The 21,931-nt window shown below is 37.4% G+C and overlaps 1 protein-coding gene across 1 annotated transcript in view; it reads right to left on the bottom strand.

The window, feature by feature from the left end:
* Positions 1 to 7,915: 7,915 nt before the first annotated feature.
* Positions 7,916 to 21,931, bottom strand: part of VEGFC (vascular endothelial growth factor C) — an 83,861-nt gene continuing 69,845 nt past the window's right edge. Inside the window, 3 exon segments of the mRNA XM_068137036.1 lie at positions 7,916 to 9,473; positions 14,732 to 14,799; positions 17,037 to 18,263. Coding sequence (XP_067993137.1) covers positions 18,149 to 18,263 — 115 coding nt within the window. The 3' untranslated portion in view covers positions 7,916 to 9,473; positions 14,732 to 14,799; positions 17,037 to 18,148.

Here is a 21,931-nt window from a genome sequence, read left to right as displayed (position 1 = left end):
AAACGAGCTTAGCAGCTGTCAAAATTAGTGCAACTCCAGGGACTAATAAACAGAAAAACTGTAATGTTGACACATCAGATAACATCCTTGAGCTGTGGGACAACACCTAATGTGCGTTTTGACTGACCTACTACACGTGTGTGTGGCAGCCCTTGAGCATAATCATTAACTTGAAGAGAGACAGTACGCTTCGGTTTCAAATTGTATATACTACTTAAAGGAGAATAAACATTTTACTCTAAGTCTGGAGGATCAAAACACACTCTGAGTTTGTAGAGATGCTCCACAGATGCATCCTTAAATGCCCCTTGCAAGATGTGTATGCTTTTGTTATTTCTTCAGTGTGTGAATGTGTGCATGTCTAATAAAGCTCATGTTTATAAAACATTTACTAGATCTATGAGTGGCAAAGGCCAATATGTATGTAGATAGTATTTAACATACAGCAAGAAATTATAAGAATTAATAAGTATGTGTTCTTTGAAACACTTCCAGATGCTAAAATTAACAATAAAAACATTGGCAGAAAATAAAGCTAGGAAAAAAGCAAAATGGTATTTTAAGAGAATTTTGTTGAAAAAGTAGTTTTAACTACCTTGAACTAAATAGGCCAGAAACTTGAATGCAGAAAATAATTGCAAGTCAAAATACCCTCCCAAAAAGCCCCAATCCCAAAATATCACCCTGGTATGAAAGGTCTCCAAGCCTGGATAAATAGGGACCTGAGAAAGAACCTCCTTCCTCTCACCTTAAAGACAGCATGAAAGAGCCATATCTTGTAGGTCAGAGAAGGTAGGAAGAGCTTAGAATTGCCAAAAACCAAGCTGAGGTGACCCTTGCAAGGAATTAAAACAAACAAAAAGAGTCATTTTATATATATATATATATATATATATATATATATATAAGCACAAGATCTGTTTGCACAAGGGAACCTGTATTGGCCCCAAACAAGAGTGGTGTTTTGATTCCTTTTTAAGTAGTGATACAAAATATCTGCAAAAGCCAGATGCTAGTGGTTATGAATACACAGCAGTGGAAATCATCTCCTTAGTGATGGTAACAAAGTTCAGAATGAACCATACAACAAATGGATTCTGACTGGGAATGGATAGGAGGGTTCAAGAGTTTTGACATTTCAGCTCTGGTAGCAACTCAAAAAAAAATGGCATGAGAAGTAAAAGAAAAGGGGAAAAGCAGAAGAAAACCAGAACAAAGTAGAATTTAAGCTCATCAAAGATAAATCTTCCTAAACTAATGTAACTTTTGACAAGGCAACATCTAATTTTGGTAACAGTTAGGTATTTTCAATCTCCTTAACTAAAGCTGTTCAAGCATAAGGCATACATCTTCTGTGCTGATTGCAGTCACTGTGGTTTATGTTTTGTATGAAACACCCAAAATTTCTGTTGAGCAGTGGAGTGTTCTGTAACCTGTTTTCTGCTGAGGGAGCAAGATTGCTGTTCCGTGGACTCTCTCTTTTGAACATTTTTTTGCTGGGTCACATTGATTCTGGGGATGAAACCTGACACTGGGAGCTCCCCTCCAGGGAACATCTCTTCAATGTATATGGTGCTACATAAACTTACTAGAAAATCTGTTTGCTATGTTATGACATAGTTAAGAAATTACTTACCCTACAGCATTTAATATAAAATAGATGGTTTTGAAATGACCAGAGCACATAACTCTCTAAATTCAGGCTCTTTCCTAGCTCATGCATCTTTAAAGTACATTCAGCATTAGTGAAAGGCTGGTAAGCCTTTTGGATATAACATTGTTACTGTAAATGCCTTGCATGACCTTGGCAAGTAAAAGCAACCAGTGGATGATAATTTAGAATATTTCCATTTTTAAAAGGGACCTGTATTGATCCCATAATCACATGAAATATGCTGGTAGATTTTGCCAGACTCTACTTTGTAGATGTTTTCTGAACTGCTGTTTTCACTGCTACACAGGCTATACCATAAACTCTCTGAAAGAGATTATTTTCCAGGCTCTTGTAAAACTAATTGGAAAATGGGTGATAAGTGCAGACTCAGTGACTAGGTGAGAGCAGAGAACTTAAATGTTCACTTGTGCTGTAGTTGGGTAGAATAAGGTTTTTGTTAAACATCTAATTGCTGTGAAGTTTTCAGTAGAGGAGTTTGGTTTGGTTGCATTCAAACAACCAGGGATAATATCTAGATTGTGGCAACTGAGATGTCATTTTTCTGTCAATATGGAAGTACCACACAAGGGAGAGAAAGAGATCACCTCTTGTGTGTGATCAGCAGTCAGCTTCCCTAATATCACCCAAACTCATACTTCTTGTCATGGTTGAGAAATATATTTTGCTCCCCTCAAGTAGCTTGGACACTGAATATGACTTTAGAGGGGATTAACCCTTCCCATTGATGCCAATTCCTATGTGTCCTAATGCTAAGAACTCCTGTGTATCCTACTGCATTCCCTGCCACAGCATTTCAGTACTAGGAAAAGATCTTACACTTCCTCTAAACTTCTCTTTGCTGCTTAAGCCAGCTTTTTTTCTAAATTCTGCAAGAGTCCCTTCAGGGCACTGCTTTGTGGATGGCAGTGGATGCAGGAGGATTATGCCTGATTCGCCATTTCAGATGTGACTCTCCAAAGCTCTCTACCTGCAGTGCCTGCACAGGGAAAAGTTGGCTCTCATTACTTATTTAATGCCTATCTGTGGCATGACCTTCCTAGTCCCTTTTACAGAGGAAGCAGAGCTTAGTTTAGAAGTAGTCCAGCACAGCTCTGGCTAGACAAAACAACACTGATGCATGAAGCAGGTGAAGCAGGGGAAGAGCTGGTTGGACTCCTGAAGAAAGGCCTCCAAAGACTTGAAATTTCTTTAAAGTAGTTTTACCATGTTCTGAATGCCTGTGTCTACAGACACAAGGTAGTTGCATGTAAAAAAAGTATTATCTTTTCCCTCTGAAGTGAAACGCTCCCAAATTATCCCTGGTTTTATTAAACAGAGCTGCAACATATGCTACAAAACCTAAAGCTTGATACACTCAAAAGTTAGTGCTAATAGAGAGTGCTGCTGCCTGCCCATTCACAATGCAAGCTGTTAAGTGTGATGAACCTTTACCTCTGAGAATATTTTACCATATTCTTTTTCTCATATTTTCTGCTCTACTGATTGTTCTGAAGAACAGCATTTGCAGATTTCTAACAGTGATGTTTAATTGTTGGGATATATTTATCTATATATTTTTCAACATCTGAAGACTAACATTCAAGATCTCAAGACCATCTTCTGTTTGGCAGAAGCTATGGCTTAAATATAAGTTTTGACAAGGAGGCAAAGCCTGTTGGGTGGGTGGGTTTGGTCTCTATTGTGCTCACACTTGGATAAGATTATTTTTGTAGTCTGCCTGTAAATTTGAATTAGCTTTTATTTGACTACAGGTTTGCTATTGACAGATTCTTGAATTGTGGTTATAAGTTATTTTTGCATTAAGGATGTTTGGGTTGTACATTTAAAGAGAATAAAAAGAGAAAACTGCATTATATTAGGTATTTTCATTCCAAATGTTATTTTAATTCCAGAAGAAAACATTGTCTGTAACTTTTGCAAAATAAAATAGCTACTGATAGGTGGAACATTTTCTGTGTTCATACAGTCCTTACGGGTTCAAGAAATGAAATTTCATTAACGTTTGGTATATCATATGCATCATCCCATAGAGTTTGAAGTCCTGTTTCACACTTCAGCACTGGGAATCAGGATTTCCCAACACAATGAGGTCGTGAAAAATGAATTAGCACTGACGCTAATTCATGACCTCCTCGGCGCCAAGGGGCTACAGTTAGCCAATTTCCTGCAAGGATATGGTTCAAGGGAAGTTTCTCACCAATGCCTAATGTAATTTATATGATCACATTTACTTTTTAACTTTTATAGGAGAGACTTTTTTAAAAAATCATTTTTAATAGTTTAATGCATTCCCTTGTTGAAAATAAGACTTAATTCCATTGCCTTTGTATATGACCTTTTTGAGAGTTAAGTCCAGGGTTTTGTTATTTCAGCAGACTTCAAACGTGTAATAAATAAATTTCCACTGGGTTGGCACTTCCTTTTTGCTTCCTGATGTAGGGATTGATTGTTCTTTGCAAGCCTCTGGGGATTTTATGAGCTTTCTCAGAATGACTGACTTGACCAGAAATTCAACCATCATAACTTTCAGAAACCATTCACACAGAAAAGCCAATAGAGGCAATTTTTAGTACAACAGTGGTTGCTGTGTATTGTATGCGATGAAATGCCTTCTCAGGTGTAATAGGACAATTAGATGAAGTATTGGTAGTCATGGGGTTAGTCAGTTGCAGGGAAGGTTGTCAATATTCTTAGAATAAGGCTTTCTCTCAATGGGTGTCTATATATGCATAAAATCACTAATGTGATCACTTAGACTACTTTGCAATTTGGAAACTTAGCAAGTACTATGGAGATGAAACAATATTAAAATTACTTACTGAACCCAGTTTAGGGCAAGAACGTAGTAAAACTTGCACTTACACCTGACAGCCCTGAAGTGTCAGATATGCTTGGTGTCTAAAATAGACATAGCTACAACCTACAGCCTCCACAATCACCCAATAGGTAGTAGAAGAGAATGGTCCTTAGTATTTATTTGGGTAGAACAAATCTGTTTCCCTCAGCTTCTCCTTCCCTGCCTTGTGTACCACAAGCATCTCAGCAGCTTGATGCTGAATCACCTGCAGTTTTGCTCAGGGTGTTGTTGAACTGGAAAAATAATCTCTTCCATTTTACTTCTGGCTATATCTGTGAATTTCTTCACTCAGCCTTGCTTCTGTGCTGCAGGTACACTTTCCTGGATCATGTTCAACTTTCTGGTCACCTGGACCTTCAAAACTTTTTGTACAAAGCTGGTTTTTTCCCCTTTTTCTGACTGTCTGCCCTTAGTTGTGTGAGCTTATTCTGACCAAGATGTGGGGTTCTGAATTGAACTTTATAAGGCTTCAGTCAAACTTTGTCCTTCAGCTTGTCAAGATCCCTCTGAATGACAGCTCTACCTGCACAAGGTTGAAGTCATCTTTGTCACTGTTCTGGACCTGTTGCCTTGGAGAATTGGAGAAATAGTTGTTCTCTCTTGCTTCTGCATTGCTTGCCAGGGTTTGGTTTATCTCAGCTCATCTGGGAATGTGGTGAGTTATGGCTCTTTGACATGCAAAGATTTGGGTATGGGATTCAGGGTTCAAAAAATTAAGACATAGACTTTCTTAGTTAAAATGTTTAAAAAATGCTGCTGTCAGAGTCATTCATTTGGGAATAAGTGGCTACTTGACTGCTGTGCAAATGTTGCACTAACGAGCAGAGTATAACGCCATGTGATTTTGCTACATTCCTACCACAGCAAAAAGTGATGAGGGCTTTGATCCAAAGTAATCACATTTCCTGTTTTCATCCACCAGTTGTACAGTTTTACCATGCTATGTGGAAAGACAGCTGGAATTATATATCCTGTATAAGCAACTACTATACAAGTCTGTACTTGGTAAGTAAATGAGCTCAGAAATATTTGTAGACTGCCACATGCTAAAAAGAACTGAAACAACTTATTAATTTCTCAGTGTATCTATACCCTATATAATAATGAAAAATCAACCATTTTTAAAGAGAATTTCATGCCCAATGGCATAAATTTCAGTCTTCAGCTGTAACTAACAATGAGAAAGGTAAAACTACATTCAGCACAGCTCTTTTGTTCATCCACCTGCATGAATTTAGAAAATTGCTGCTGAGAGACCAGAATTGAGAGTTTGATTTCTCATGCTCAATAGTATGAAGATGGGTATTTTCATGATCACAGCTCTTCAAAGAGAAGGTGAGTCTGATTAGAGGACATACTAAGTATCAGTCCTGAAATGTAAATATCTGATGTTTGGAATTACTAAGTTCAATTTTGAGCCTGTGTATAGATGTGGGGTTTTGAGATTACATACGAAAGGATGTATGAACCTCACTGAGCCAGAAAGGAGACTATTGCTAGGTTCTCGTGAAGATATTGGTGTTCCTCACAGAAAGAGTAGCTGTGGGAAAAGGACAGAAATGGAATAAAAAAAAAAAGTTGGCCAAAGGCTGTATTGTTAATGTTGTATGGGAGAATACAATATACAAACTATGTATTATGTATGAGCTATGTAAACTACATAGCGAGACAGCCTTACACATGCTAAATACCAGGTCTAAACACCTGGTTGTGCTGCACTTCAAGCATTTTAAAATCCCATCCAAGTTTGCAGTGAAACAGAGGATATGTCTTGTTTGTATTTTGTCATGGGAATTAGTCTGCAGTTTATGGACTGTTTAGCAAACAGACTAATATTGGCCTGAAAATGCTTATGCAAGAGCAAGAAAGCCATGTTTGTTGTCTTTATTTTTCACTGCATGTCCTTAAATAATATTTTTTTTCATTTGTTGAAAAATCTATGAAACCACAGAACCATAATTTGATTGAGCTGTATTAAAACCTTGCAGTGTTCTCTATTTTATTTGTCGTTAAGCATCTCTAGAGAACAAGCTTAACGTCACTTCTTAGACACTTGTTATGAGGACACTACATCTCAGTTAGAAATGGAAACTATTTGGCATAATCTGTAAACAGAACAGGATCTATCAGAATTCCAGCTCAAAAGAAAAGCTATTGCAGTATGGTTATTTTTTAAAATGCACTAGGGATGTATTTATTCTTCTCATATATAGTGTGTTTCTGCAGATGGAAGGATCCATTTGCTTATGAAAATGTTTTCTATTCATCAGGTGACTGTTTAGGTCAGTGAACACTTTTCTTGAGTATAAAAACAAAATAAATGTATGAAACACAAGTAATAAATAAGCAAAAATTAATATTCTCAAAGGGAGGAACCCCCCCCTCATACTTTCAAGGCTTTAGAGGTAGAATGGATTTGCTCTTATCAGTTCCAGAATATTGTTTTTGGCTTTTAAAGACAATTACATTTTTATTTCAGCTAAGATAAACCCAGACACGTGAGTGCTAAGTATTAACGCACATGTAGATTTTGAAGATAGGTGAGCAGAATGTTATCTGATTGCTGCAATGATAGATTTTTACTGCAAGATAAACATTTATCAGATAGCTTAATCAGAAACAATGAAAATGTGGCTTAAAATAGATTCATGCAGCATGTGTAGATCTGTCATATTGTACACAAACTCAGGTTAAGCACTTTTGAAGCCCACTACATGGATTGCTAACTCTTGTGACTCCAACTCTGGCCCCTTCTCGGAGACTCCTATACTTTATTTATCCAAAGCGTGTAGTGAAAAGCAAAAAGATGAAAAAGGATTTCAACTATTTTTTCACATCTGGGAAAACCAAGTTTAACACTGATCACCTAAAAGCATTCTACCAGAATGACTGGTGAGAGTTCTATGGTATGGCTGATAAGTACCATGAATATGTGTGTTTCATTCTTTCACATCAAGCACTAAGTGTGCTCTATTTGTATGAGCTCATCTAAATCCTTGAGAAAGTTATTTCAAGAAAGCTTCTTCTCTAACCTTAGTGGTTGATAGAGTGCTCATCATGAAGACTGGCCAAGATGTCCAGAAAATGGCAGCTGTATCTTATGAGTTTTGCAGTGGCTGGCAGCAGTTTTACAGCACGGAGTGCAATAACAAGGACTCATAGGGTGGTTATCACAATCAACCAAAGGCAAACGTGTTTCTGTACTGACGTCAAAAATGGAATGCACCCTGATTTTTGCCACAAGTTTATACTATGAAATTACAATAATCTTCAGGGTGAATGCTTGACATTTTGTCTTTTAGATCTTTGATTTTCCTGGATAGTTTGAAGGAAAAAAAAACAAAACAGACCTTTATTACTGACATAAAAGAAATTACTACAGCTTTATTCATTTTTTTTTTTACAGATGTAATCCCACTGAAGTTGAAGTAAAGAGGCTCTGTTTTTCCTCAAGAGGTTTTCCTTTTCTGAATTCTTTCAGTGGTTATACCTGACTGCACATGAAGATGAGAACTCAGGAAATGGAAATTAATAGGTTTCAATGAAGTATATAAAGTATTTAGTAATCATATCAACAGTTAGCATTGCAAACCAAGAAACGCTTCTAAAAGATTCAAGCACACAGCAGGCAAGGCTGAACAAGGCAGATGGAGATTTAAGTATAAACAAGTTCTAATTGTGCCAGTTTATCCTACAGATTAATGAAAGTGTAAAAAAAAAAAAAAGGATGTGGAGGTAGAACAATTGCAACTCACAACAGTAAGATTTTCTTTGTCAAAGAAAACAAAACGTTATATCTTACATAAGAGAAGCATGGCAAAAGTGAGAAATGGGGATTAGTCACATGAATCAGAGGATTTATTCCCATACTTGTCAAGTCTCCAGAACTACAAGCTAACAGCAAGTGATAATATCCAGGACAGTTTATTCTCTTCTCTGACATCTCCTGGCACGTTACAAGAACATGATAGTCAGTTAAACAGTACTTGAATCCAGATCTTACATTTTAAAATCAACAATTGTGTAGAATATTATATTCTCCATTTCAGATCCAAATTTTATTTACTTATTTCAAACAAAGTATAACAACTCAAATGGATGGGAGTGACAGAAGCTTTTTCATGTGTTTTGGGCACAGAGATGTTAGTACTTTCTGAATATTTACTGGATTTTACTTCACAGAGTAAATAGAGGTGTCATTAGTTTGTGCATCTTGATGGCATATTGTTATGGTGCACTACAGGCATTTGCAGAAGCTAGGGACACAAGGTTTGGAAGCTTGCTTCCTATGAATTTAGGATAAATGAAAGAGCATTTTTAGGGTATAAATTTAGTATTTAGGTACCACTCATAGCAATTACAAAATCAATTGTGGATCTAATTGCTTGTATATGTTTTCTTTCTACACCCTTTGGTTTTCTTCTACAGACTTTTGGTGGTAAATAAGAAAATTTTAGGTGCCAATTCATCAGTATTTGTAAGACTTAATTAGTTTTTGATATGGCATTTCACCATATTGCAAACTCCCATGGCAGGAACAATATAGTTAAGAGACTACAATTTGGTCTAACTGTCTGTTTTAAAACTTCCTAACCCTTACAGAAAACAGTTTTGCTGTCAGTTGGAGTCATTTCAAATGCACTTAATCTTAATTAACACTTCATTAACGGTAGGATGTTTAGTTTCTGCACAGTTTTTTTCAGTCCTTTTCCACGAGACATGCTTTGACCTTTGCAATGTTGCTCACTCTCTTGAAAAAGCTAACAAGTCTAGAAGACATCTGTCACTTCATTTTGTACAAAAACTTACCTGGAAGTGTCTTCTCAAGCTAGAGTCATAGCAGCAATAGTTACCTAGCAGGTAAAGGTAAAGAGTTTTCAGGTACAATATTAATGAGTATATATAGTTCTTCCCTCCAGCAATCAACCATGTTACAGCAACCTGTAAAGAACACAAATGCATGGTGACGTTTACCAGGCCTTGCTACTCTGAACTGATCATAGTCTTACAGTGATACCATTAAAATTAAAAATTCCATTTAAGCCAAAAGAAACAATCAGTGATGTCAGCAACAAGCTATCTCCTGCAGACATAATGGCCTTAACTTGCATTTAGCTAACATCTTCTTGATGTTATTCTCCGAAGCCAAGATAATAATTTAGTTATTTAGTAATTTATTTTAATTTTTGCTTTCCTATTTTTCTCTTTCTTCCTGGGAGTTTGAGAAGCTCTTAATACAGATGATCCTCAGTCCAAGCTAAAAGCAAGTCCAAGAAGCTGTCTTATGTGTGATAGAAGAAGCCAGGATCTTGGCAACATTGATGGTTGCAGCTGCATGCCCAACCTGAAAGCACTCATGCTGGTTTAGGAACCAGTATACTGGTTTAGGAACCCCTACATACAGAGTTCTGCAAGACCCTGGGTGGTAGTAGACTGATTAACTGAACCATGACTGTGGGTTGTGAAAGGTGAAGCTTTATTAAACTGTCTGGTTATTTATGGCCTTAGTATCGTATCATTGTTAGAGTTACTAACATAAAAAGTTATTTCAGGAGCACTTTTCAAAATAAACTACAGTTAAAGAGTATAAGGTGCACTTCCTGTATGTTTTAAACAACAATAGCAAATAATTAATTAAGGGAAACATTAACTGGTAGATCTTCAATAGCTAAAGACTTGTAATAGTAAAGATATGGGAAGTCCAGATGTTTGTAATGTACTACTGTAATGAATGTATGGATGAACTTTTATCCCTTGGATTCTCTGAAGGGTAACCTGTCCTGATCTTTCAAAGGAATTCTTTTTACACATATACTTGCAGCAATATTAAAATGCCTAAGCACTTCACTGCCTGTTCTTCCAAATAAATATATGAAAATGCTTTCAGTTTTATAGTTCCCTCACAGATGACAATATGTACATAATACATGTTTGAAAACTCACTCTCTTACTTTTGAAAATTACCTTTGATAAGTGTTTTATCTCACACAAAGCATGTACTTTCATAGTTTGGAGGTGAAAGTATATGTTAGTACTACATCTGCCTCTACTTACTGTGAATGATTTGACCTAGTCTCAGAAAAATATTTCACTGTTTCCTTGTTTTAGGCTTACTTCAATTTTACTTAGTTCCAGATAAGGTTCCAAGCAGCATGTCTGTTCAAGTTCAGGATCTTTACTGATGATCTGGACAAGGGTATTGAGTCAGTCATCAGTAAAATTTGCAAATGACACCAAGTTGGGAGCAGATGTTGATCTGTTAAAGGGTAGAAGGGCTCTCCAGAGGGACCTCCACCGACTGGACAGATGGGCAGAAGCCAACGTGATTACATTCAACAAGTCCAAGTGCCAGGTGCTGCACTTTGGCTGCTCTCCGGTCACTCTGACCCCAGCCTGTAGCGCTGCATGGGGTTGTTGTGGCCAAACAGAAAAGGATCTGGGGGTACTGATTGACAGCCAGGTGAACATGAGGCAGCAGTGTGCCCAGGTGGCCAAGAAGGCCAATGGCATCCTGGCCTGCATCAAGAAGAGTGTGGCCAGCAGGAGCAGGGAGGTCATTGTGCCCCTGTACTCTGCATTGGTTAGGCCACACCTTGAGCACTGCGTCCAGTTCTGGGCCCCTCAATTTAAGAAGGACATTGAGACTCTTGAACATGTCCAGAGAAGGGCAAGAAGGCTGGTGAGAGGCCTTGAGCACAAGCCCTATGAGGCGAGGCTGAAGGAGCTGGAGTTGTTTAGCCTGGAGAAGAGCAGGCTCAGTGGAGACCTTATTGCTCTCTACAACTACCTGAAGGGTGGCTGTAGCCAGAAGGGGGTTGGTCTCTTCTCCCAGGCAACCAGCACCAGAAGAAGACACAGTCTCAAGCTGTGCCAGGGGAAGTTTAGGCTCGAGGTGAAGAAAGTTCTTCCCAGAGAGAGTTGTTAGCCATTGGAATGTGCTGCCCAGGGAGGTGGTGGAATCACCATCCCTGGAGATGTTCAAGAGGGGACTGGACGTGGCACTTGGCACCATGGTTTAGTAGTCATGAGGTCTTGGGTGACAGGTTGGATTTGATGATCCCTGAGGTCTTTTCCAATCTTATTGATTCTATGATTCTAAGCCAATAGTGTTTATTCACACTTGAATTTCATGCAATCATTTAATTTCTTATGCCAAAATACAGAAGGCCTAGTTTTCAAAACAAGGTAGCTTCAAATCCAAACCCCATCAGTTCATCACAGTTACCATGTTAGGTTTTGATTTCTATGTACAGTTAAAAAAAACAACAAAAAAACCAACACCACCAAACAAACCAAACCACCACCAAAAAACAGTGCTCTTAAAGACGCTGACTTGGTCTGGTGGAAGGTGTCCCTGCCCATGGCAAGGGGGTTGGAATTAGATCATAGAGTCATAGAATTCTGGAATCACCAGAGCAGGAGGGGGCCTGTAAGGGTCATCTACTTAACCCATCTTCATCTTCCCAAAGCAGCTCCTGTTCCCCTCACCCCCACCGTCACTTTCCCAAAGCAGCTCCTAGTCCCTCGACACCCTCCTCCACCCTGCCTAAACAGCTCCTGCTCTACCACCACCATTTTTGCACCCATCTCAGAGCCAAGGGCAAGACCCTCACCAGCCAAGATACCACACAAAGGAGCTCAGCCCCAGTAAGGAGGCCCAGCCAGCATCCATGGATGATATTGGAGTAGCCATCAACAATAACCCTACCTAACCGGGGGGCCACCAGGCCCCCCGGCCTTTGTTGTCACCACCACCATCACCCAGTGTGCACCATGAGGACTCACCAGTGATGAGAGGAGGATCCTCAGCCCAGATGGGCCCATCTTAGGGCTTCTGCTTTTCCTGGGGGGGATTAAAAAGGGGAGTGGGTGGAGAGGGCCAAGAGGCCACACCTGGGGTGGGAGGAGACTCCAACAAAGCCCAGGTGCTCTGAGATTGGAGGGGAAAAAAAGGGGGGAATGGGGCAGATGAGGTACTTTTAGGGTGTCAGGTAATGATAAGACAAGGGGGAATGGAAAAAAAATAGAAATGGGTAGATTTAGATTGGATATTAAGAAGAAATTCTTCAGCATGAGACACTGGAACAGGTTGCCCAGGGAAGCATTTGAAGCCCCATCCCTGGGAGTTTCTAAGTCCAGGCTGGATGTGGCTCTGGGCAACCTGATCTAGTGTGAGGTGTCCCTGCCCATGGTAGGGTCATTGGAACTGGATGATCCTTGGGATCCCTTCCAACCCTAACAATTCTATGATTCTAAAACAATTTTGCAGTTTAGGCTGGATGTTAGGAAGAAATTCTTCACAGAAAGAATGACTGGCTGTTGGAATGGACTGCCCAGAGAGGTGGTGGAGTCACTGTCACTGGAGGTGTTTAAAAAGAGACTGGATGAGTCACTTAGTGCCATGGTTTAGTTGATTAGATGGTGTTCGGTGATAGGTTGGACTTGATGATCTCAAAGGTCTTTTCCAACCTGGTTAATTCTGCATTCTGTATTCTACATTCTGCATTCAAAACAAGTGGACACAGTCTCAAGCTGTGCCAGGGGAAGTTTAGGTTCAAGGTGAGGGGAAAGTTCTTCCCAGAGAGTTGATAGCCATTGGAATGTGCTGCCCAGGGAGGTGGTGGAGTCACCATCCCTGGAGGTGTTCAAGAAGGGATTGGACATGGCACTTGATGCCATGGTTTAGTAGTCCTGAGGTCTTGGGTGACAGGTTGGACTTGATGATCTTTGAGGTCTCTTCCAGCCTTACTGATTCTATGATTCTATTCTAAGTGTCCAGTTTTAATTTTTTTTTTTTTTTCTGAAAACAATACAAGTCCATTTTAATGCTTCAGTAACAGGATATTTACTGTATTTTAAAGTAAGTATCTCTTAAATAGTTTATTAAAAGCTGGTCAGAGTAACTTGAAATATTAAACTAAGTACCTTGATGTTAACCCATGGACTACAGTGTTCTGCCACTTAATAGCTTTCTGCATCTGAATTACTGGACAGGGTGCAGGCTGGTGGAAAGCACATTCATCATATGAAGGAAACATGAACTTACAAATACCATAGTATCCTTAAAAATGGCATTATCCATCTGGGAAGGATCCTGTGACCACATTTCATCTGTCTTCCCACTGATGTAAAGCATAGAGGTAAATACATTTCTGAAACAGTCCAGACCTTGGCTTTTTTTGTGTCATGTTTGAAAAGTCTTCTAACCTGCCATTGAGCCCTAGTTTTTTTTCCACACAGTGTGAATGAGATGTGAACATACACACGGTTGAGTTTAGCTCCAAAATGCTGTGCTGTGCTGTGTTGTTGAGGACAGGATGGGTGCACTGTTAGACTGCAGGGATAGCATCCAGCAGAATTAAAGCCTGTATTTAACAGAGAGGGTGATATGATAAATTGTCTTTTATGCTTCAAGAGTAATTTGCTAGGGTGATTTATGTATTTGTTATTTTTATTTGCAAATTTGCTTTGGGAGGTTCTCAGATATAATAATTTTTATTATTTGTTTGGACAGATTGATCAGCACACTTGGAATGTGAAGTTTCAGACTTGTGTAGTTAAGACTACCACTAGAAATCTAAACCAGGTTAATCCCTATGTTGGCATAACTATTTAAAATAGAGAGGAAAGAGGTCTTAATGTCAGTAGAGAAGAGAGCCATGCCTTTTTTAGCAAGAGATTTGATATAAAAGGGAAATGGCAAGGTTTGAATTAGTAGTGGTAGGTGAGAAAGGCTGAAACTGAAGTACATAAATTCTTATGGAGAGAGAGAGACTGAGATATGGTCCAGAAATGTAAAAGAAATAATTTGAGAATGGCAGAAAAGCAGAAGAGTTCAATGACCACATACAACTAATTATAAATGTAGAAAATGGACAAAGAAACTGATGGAACACAGTTGGAAGGTCAGCGTCTGTCAGGAACCCTTGCCCAGGAAAAGCATATGAATTCACTACATTCTCAAGTTGAAGTAAGGCTCCCTGATTCACAGCTTCACACTGTAGATAAAATATGTTCAGATTCCAAAAAGATATATGAAATGAGTCTAGATATGTTATTCTATGAAAATGTTTTGACCTATCCATAGCTTCCAAGATCTCTAGTGCAATCTGGAGCCTTAAACCTGCATTAAACTGCATTAATTTTATTAGTCTTTATTAGTTCATTGTATTTATTATATTTAAAATAAAAATAAATACCTGGTCTATTTCATCTATTTCATCACTCAGTCAGAAAGTTGTCCTGGGTTCTTTCTCAGAAAGTTTGTCTGAAATAAATAGGAAAAGAGGGAAAAAAGGATTCTGTTAAATAAATTATCGAGTATTATTTTAATTTTTGTCAGTAAAGTAAAAATCCTGTAACATTAAAAATTACTGCTACAACATGGACTAAAACACAAAAGTTCTGAAAATTCCAAGTTGAACACCTTTAAACTTTTCTACTTGAGAGCAAGCTTTTGTACCTCACAGTAATGCAAAATTATAGAATCTTTATAAATTAAATAATCTTTAAAGGACATCTCCTTAAATATGAATTTAGTAGTATTTAAAAGAAGACAGTCTATTCCTCAGGTTAATCTGGTGATGAGCGTACTGCCTGTATTTCATTCCTAGCTTTTGGCATAGATGTGACAGTGAGTTACATTTTCAGAAAATCAGAGAGGGAGAGATGTTAATGGGCATCTGGAGAGATGGGCATCACTGAGATCTGAAAACTGAAAGAGAGAATACTAACAGCAACCCTAACACAAAGCCTTTCAAGACATTACAATACATATGCTAGTTTTCATGCTGGTCTGATTTACAATCCACTTACTGAACATGAATTAAGCAAACATGTCAGCAGGCTAACAGCAGTTATAGTGTAAATAGTATGTCCTTTACTAATACTGGCAGCAAATGGTTGCTCTGTATAATTTAAGGTCTCCATACAGCAGGTTATTGAAAGAGCACAGAAACTGTTGTACGTTCATGATGAAATCATAGAATTGCCTGGTTGGAAAAGACCTTAAGATCATTGAGGTCAACTATAACCTAACATTTCCCTGTACACAACTGTTAGATCATGTCCATGTCATAAATCTGTTTACCATTAAATATGATTCACTGCAGTTACAAGAGCTCTGTCTCCCCACCCTTGTATTATTTGTAGAAGGGACAGGTGTTTTAGACAAATCACAATTTAAGCTCTTTATTCAGAGTTAGCGTAGAATAACTTGGACATACAATTAGCACCTGTATTTTCAGATCTTCTTTTAAACTGTAGTTTTATAATGCTAAAAATACTAAACTAAGATTTGAAATGAAGATGCAAAAATGATCAAATCACACTTCAAAACTGAAAATTGTGTAAATCTGTCAGCTACTTTATATAACAGATGCAAAGACCTGCTATGAAAACTGTGCCACCACTTTGTCTCCACAATTTAAACACTTGCTTAAGAATAATTTTCTGACAGTACTGAGATAAACAGAATCACATTTTATCACACAGAATAGGCAATCTGTAGCCTATTCAAATAATTCTGATATTGATTGTGTTATGGTACATAATGTATTAAAAAAACCCCACACTATTTTCATTTAAAGCAGATGTGGAGAGCCTGATTACCAGAAAATACTATCAACTGCTTGTATATATTGTTCTACGCATCTGGTTTTATTAGCTCTGTTTTGATTAATTTCTTTCAAACAGTTTAGACATGTAAAGTGAACACAGCATTGTAACATGCATTTTTTAATAATCTACATAGAATTACTTGTTGGAATGCAGTTTTGCTTTGTCTTCACTTATGCCTGCCTCCTTTTTAACCACAAGCACATATTTTATCTGTTAGATACTGGCTTACTTAGCTATATTCCTAGTTTCAGATTTGACTTGTCCTTCCCCCACTGCCTTTCTTTCTTCTGTATTGGTCTTGGACAGAAAATAAAAAGCTTCTTTTGGGTGTTTATCTTAAGAATATTTAGGCTTCCTTCAAGCAGCCAACATAGAAGTAGATGCCTGGACATTTACTACTACTGCAAATGAACTTCCGACTGTTAATCTCTTGTTATTAGACTGACATTGCCAGCTTAGACACTGAAGATTTGTGTGATCTGCTAATCCAACCAATAGGAATATTGAGTTTTTCTACTAGCTAAAGTTGTATATCACAAATGTCATCCAGAGTTATGTCTACATTTGATTGGAGAGGTAAAACAGTAATAAAGATACTCCTTAATATTTGTATGCCTAATCTTCGTCCTGTTTGGATAGCAAATAGCTGGCCTCTTAGAAACAACATTCAGGACACCAGACATACAATGGAAAGTGTGAACTCTCAAAATGCCTCTTATCCTGGCTACCTGACAGCCTGTCTCAATCCACAGTGAGGACTCAGTAATCAAAAGTAGGTTTCCCTCAGTTTTAGGAACTCTTATACCTAAATACGCAAGAATTTTGAATAGATTGTTTGAATAGTTCTAAGCACACTGCTCTTGCCATGCAAATTAAAAATCTTACCTCTTTTTAGAGTTGTAGATGTTTGATTTTGCATTCTCTTTAACAAAGAGAAATCATTGATTATTTTTAATGCAGAAAAAGTGTCATTCCATACCAGACTGGTAGAAGTCCTTTTGTGTTCCCACTGGAATACATTTTTTTTTCTCTTTTGCACACACATACATTGTTGATCAAAATATCTGATTGACTATATAAAAGAGTAAAGTGCATCAAAGTATTCTGAATTATTTAGTTGCAAATTTTACAATATAGCATGTAATACTAAATAAAAAGCATAGTTGGCATTTCCACTTTCATACTGATAACCTTCAATAGACATTTTATATTACTCTTTAGTAGTGCTAAACAGAAATAAAAGAAAGTGAAAATATCAGAATGTGGATACTTGCTGGTGGCCCTTAAACACAGTCCTTATCCTTGGGCAATGTAGAGGATCTCCAGTGTTTTAATTAGTTACTAATTCTATTTAGTTTGCTAATTTTGTTCTAGAGACAGAAATATCACTGGATCATGAGACAGTATGTACAGCTCATTCTATTTCAAATAACATATACAACAGGTATGAGAAAATGTCAGTAATTTTCCTTCCATAAGTGCTTTCTCTTAATTGCCTTTCATCCTTTTAAGAACCCCACTAATGTTGAATTGTAGTTCCTTTCTTCAGGCAGAGGATTAAACATTCTCACCATTATATAATACAATTTCCATTTTATTTTAAACATACTTTGCATGATATAAAAATATTGATCACAGTGAGCTTTAACAATTGTTACTGCTATAAACAGAAATGCTGCACAATAGTTTTAGTGGAAATAAATTATATAGTCATTATCTCTTAAAAACAAAAAAAATCACATGAAGGAGAACCTAGGCTGTTTGGTCATTGGCAGAAAATAAGTCCTTATTGTGTTCTTTACAAAACATGAACCTCAGTTATTTTCTACATTTGCTTTCCACATCTTGAGAAAAGCACAAGGAGTCTGTCTCTGAAAGCCCCACAGGGTCTCTGGTGAACATTTAATTCCAAATATTAGCACAGTTTCTGTTGTTCTTTTTTTTCTTTTGTTCTAATGGGAAAATATACCCCAAAATAGCAAGTAGTGCTCTCTTCACTAATTCACATGTGGTCTTTTCCAGTATGTGGGTACACAGCGGCACACTTCTTCACTGAAGTAAAATCCAGCATCACAGCGTTTCGTTCGAACTGTACATGGCGGTCTGTAACAACTAAAGAAATGAGAAAAGTGGACATTAATATAACATGATCATTTATATTACCTTGGCATAGAAATCTGCGTGCATTTTGATTGCCATTTCTTCATGGGATATTTCATTCCTCCAAACTACTGTTTATGGTCTTGCAAATAGTTTTAACTGGACTGTTCTTCACAACAGACAGTGAAAGAATACTGAATGCTATTGAAGAGAACTTATTCCAATGCAACAGCTACTCAATATTTTTAACATGCTGCCTGGTTGTAGTCTTAATTAGCATTTTTTAGATTTAATTTTGACAACACAGTAATATCTTTCTGTACTCAAATTAGCTTGCTATGACCTACTGAATGCTGTCAGTTTGAGGTGGCAATCCAGAATCATATGACAATCAAATCTATCATCTTCCTACCCAGGACTTTGTAACCTTATTCACTAATACAATAAGCCTGAGAAAGATTTGTCTATTCATGTTACACTGTGACTCTGATCTTGAAAATGAGAACATACTTCCTTTCTAGTTGCAAACTCCTATAGCCACTCTCTGAGGCCAGTGGGAATGTACCTACACTTCATATTGCACCTATGTGCACTCTTGAGTAAGATCAGAGACTGCATGTTTATGATAAATCTTAAAGAAAGAGAACAGAAATAGTCCCTTTTGGAATAAACTAAGTTTAACAGACTGTTAAACTGCAAGTCAGATCTACCTAAGAAGCAGCAGGATTTTTCTTCAAAGATTGCTGACTGAAAAATAGAACTTCTACAAAGATAATATCTGTGATTGTCCCTGAACTCTTCCTTTTCCTATTTTATTTTTCTATTAAAACAAGAACTTGACCTAAAATAACCCTACAATAACAATGCTAAATACTTTCTGGTGTATAATGGAGACAAAGTACAAGTCTGGGTGATTTTTTTTCAGACACTGGCAAGGAGTCAAGAGACAAAAGTATATGTTTTGGATTTCAACATGCTTTTACTTAAAACTTGCATTTAAATAATGAGTGCTTGCTTGTGAAACACTGATATGATGATTTATTGCTATAATTCATACGTCAAAGCACAGTACACTGTATTAAGGCAATAAATCCCTTCCCTTATTCATTCCTATTTCAAGCTCGTGGCTACCCTTATTATTGTTACAAGTCAGTCAGTAATAAGTTAATATGTCCTCTGCTATTTTGGGATACCAAGTTACTACTCTGCAATGATTTGTTTACAAGGTGAGGTCTAGATTACAGTTACATTAATTCACACCAGCTAGTTCAAACAGTGAACGTGGAATGAGGAAGACTGCAAACATGACATTTATTAACTAGCCACATCTTGTTCAGTCTTTTCAATGTCATTAATCATAGATTAGTTCCCCTGTGTGTTCTCTGTAATTAAAGGAGTAACATTATTTTGTGACACTTAATACAGATATTTGAGATCAGTGTAATACCCCATGGGAAACTCTCAAAGTCCGATTGATCTTCTGCACAATAAGGTTTGGAAATCACTGTAAAAGGTAACAATGCCAAAGGATCTAATACTCTGAGCAAATGGGCAAACAGGAGGAGGTCTGCTCTGGGAAAAAGAGTGCAATGGATGAAACACTAAATTCACTTGACTTTTCCCTGTCTCTGCCATAGAAGTTAGACTGTTTCATGTATTGAAGTATCATAAAATGAAATAAGAGAAAGATAAGAAAAAGACAAAGTCAAACTCTTATTTGTACAAAATTAAAAGCAGTCACATAATTATTAAATATGTGGAGTTCACTTTGTTTGGGATTTATATCTCCTTGTGAACTGTGAACTTCAACTTAAGTTACAGTTGAAAGCACTATTATAGAGCATCACTCCCTTGTGAGTTTACGTCTAGCAGCAGTCAAGGTCGGGTTACTGCAGTCTTATCCTTATTTGGGAGATTTCAACAGAGCAAGAAACCCCCTCTGCTCCTCTAAAATACTTTGCAGCTGAGGTGCCTGGTTATCAGGCCCTGCCAAAACTGACCAAAATAAATTTTTGAGGTGATAGCACAGGGTGAATAGCAATGGAGGCATTGTAACTACATAAATGTGGTTTCCTTAGGAAACTCTGCTGAACAATAGACCAGGTCTTTCAAAAGATTTGGGCTGAATGTTGTTTACAGAGTGTTTTCATGTGACAGATGTCTGTTTCGATGAAGACAATCTGAGCAAGTTGGAGGGAAGAAGGATGTTCAGTCAGTATATACAGTGCTGGGCAAGTCAGTGTCAGCTTTCTCTTTATGGTCAGTGTGAATTTTTGCTACTGAATGCCCTGGTTTGTAATTTTGGGTAGATTAACAACTCGGTGGATGAAATTGAAGTAGAAATGCCACTTTCAGTGGTGGTAATAGCATGATCACCATAAAAGCCAGTATGCTTTATGGTGTTTGTTTTCTAGCTTATTTATTTTCTTCTTTCTTCCTGTCCTGTGCTTTGCAAGTGACTTTGCATCTTTTTCCTCTGGAGCAGGGTAAATCATCAGAGTTAAAGGTATTTTAGGTACAGTGCATAAAAACTTTGGTGATTCAATCCCAGAACCTACAGGTCTTGCTTCTCTGTTCAGGGAGCTGTCTAGGACGAGGCCACAGGAGTCTGTTCATGTCTAGGTATCAAGCACCTTGCACAAAGCTGCAGAGTCTAGCCTCCGTTTATGTGGTCTCATGAGAGTAAGGTATCTTTCTTTCTAAAACAGGGTGTTGCAGGTTTTTTACTCCTTTTTGAGAAGGATTGTGGCAGACAGACACAGAATGTAAGAAACCTGTTACTGGTTGTAGAGCCACAGAGTAACACCACAGACAAATCTTTTTCTCCAAACAAAGATGAACTATTTAGAAACAGTTAGAAGCATCCTGTATAACACTGTCCTTGGAAGTGAGAAAGTGATCTGTATTTAACTACGATATCACACAGAAAAGCTGGGCTCAATTCTCTCTTTCAGATATTAAGTCTTATTATCAATTGAGGTGGCATCAGATATTTAATATGGCATTTCTTAGCTTTTTTAATGCCTGACCTTTCCAGCTGTGACTGTTCTTTTGAACTACACATGATTTTTAGTGCAGTACTGCTGGAACTGCACACTGGAGTAGTACTAGTTAAGGCTTTGTAACGTAATAAAGCTCATGTCATCAGGTTAGGTTTTTTTTCACTCTGCAAACATGAAATTGAAATAACTGAATCATACAGAAGAAATAATTTCTTATGGTTCCAATAGCTCTTCTGTTCCACCCAAAGACCAAACATAGGAAAACAGGTAATACAAATTATTATTAATCTTTCTCTCTATTTTAGAGACTTCAACATACATGTAATTTCTAATAGTGGACATTTTTTCTTTATGTAAGAGAAACTAATGGCAATGCAATTAGGTGGCATAAATATATGTCACATTAAAAAAAAAAAAGTATTTACTTTTCATAAGCAACTAATTACTACAAACATTTAAATGTCCCCATTTGCTATTTTCTATTTCCAGTGTCTGAAGACTTCTGGAGTTGTTATTTGTCATTATTAAAACAGAAATATTTTCCATACAATTGAAAGTGATCTTGCTGCTCCAAATGGCACTGTTTCTATTTTAACAAATTCACCTCACAGGAAAATGTTCCTTACGAATTATACAAAGAAGAAATAATATTGCTCGTTTCTCAGAACCTGAAGTAAC

The sequence above is a fragment of the Melanerpes formicivorus genome, unplaced genomic scaffold (assembly GCF_026170545.1).
Source record: "Melanerpes formicivorus ecotype bairdi unplaced genomic scaffold, bMelFor1.0.p_v2 SCAF_4, whole genome shotgun sequence".
In the NCBI taxonomy this organism is placed as follows: Eukaryota; Metazoa; Chordata; class Aves; order Piciformes; family Picidae; genus Melanerpes; species Melanerpes formicivorus.
The sequence above is the reverse complement of the archived record's forward strand: the minus strand, read 5'-3'. Positions and strand labels throughout refer to the sequence as shown.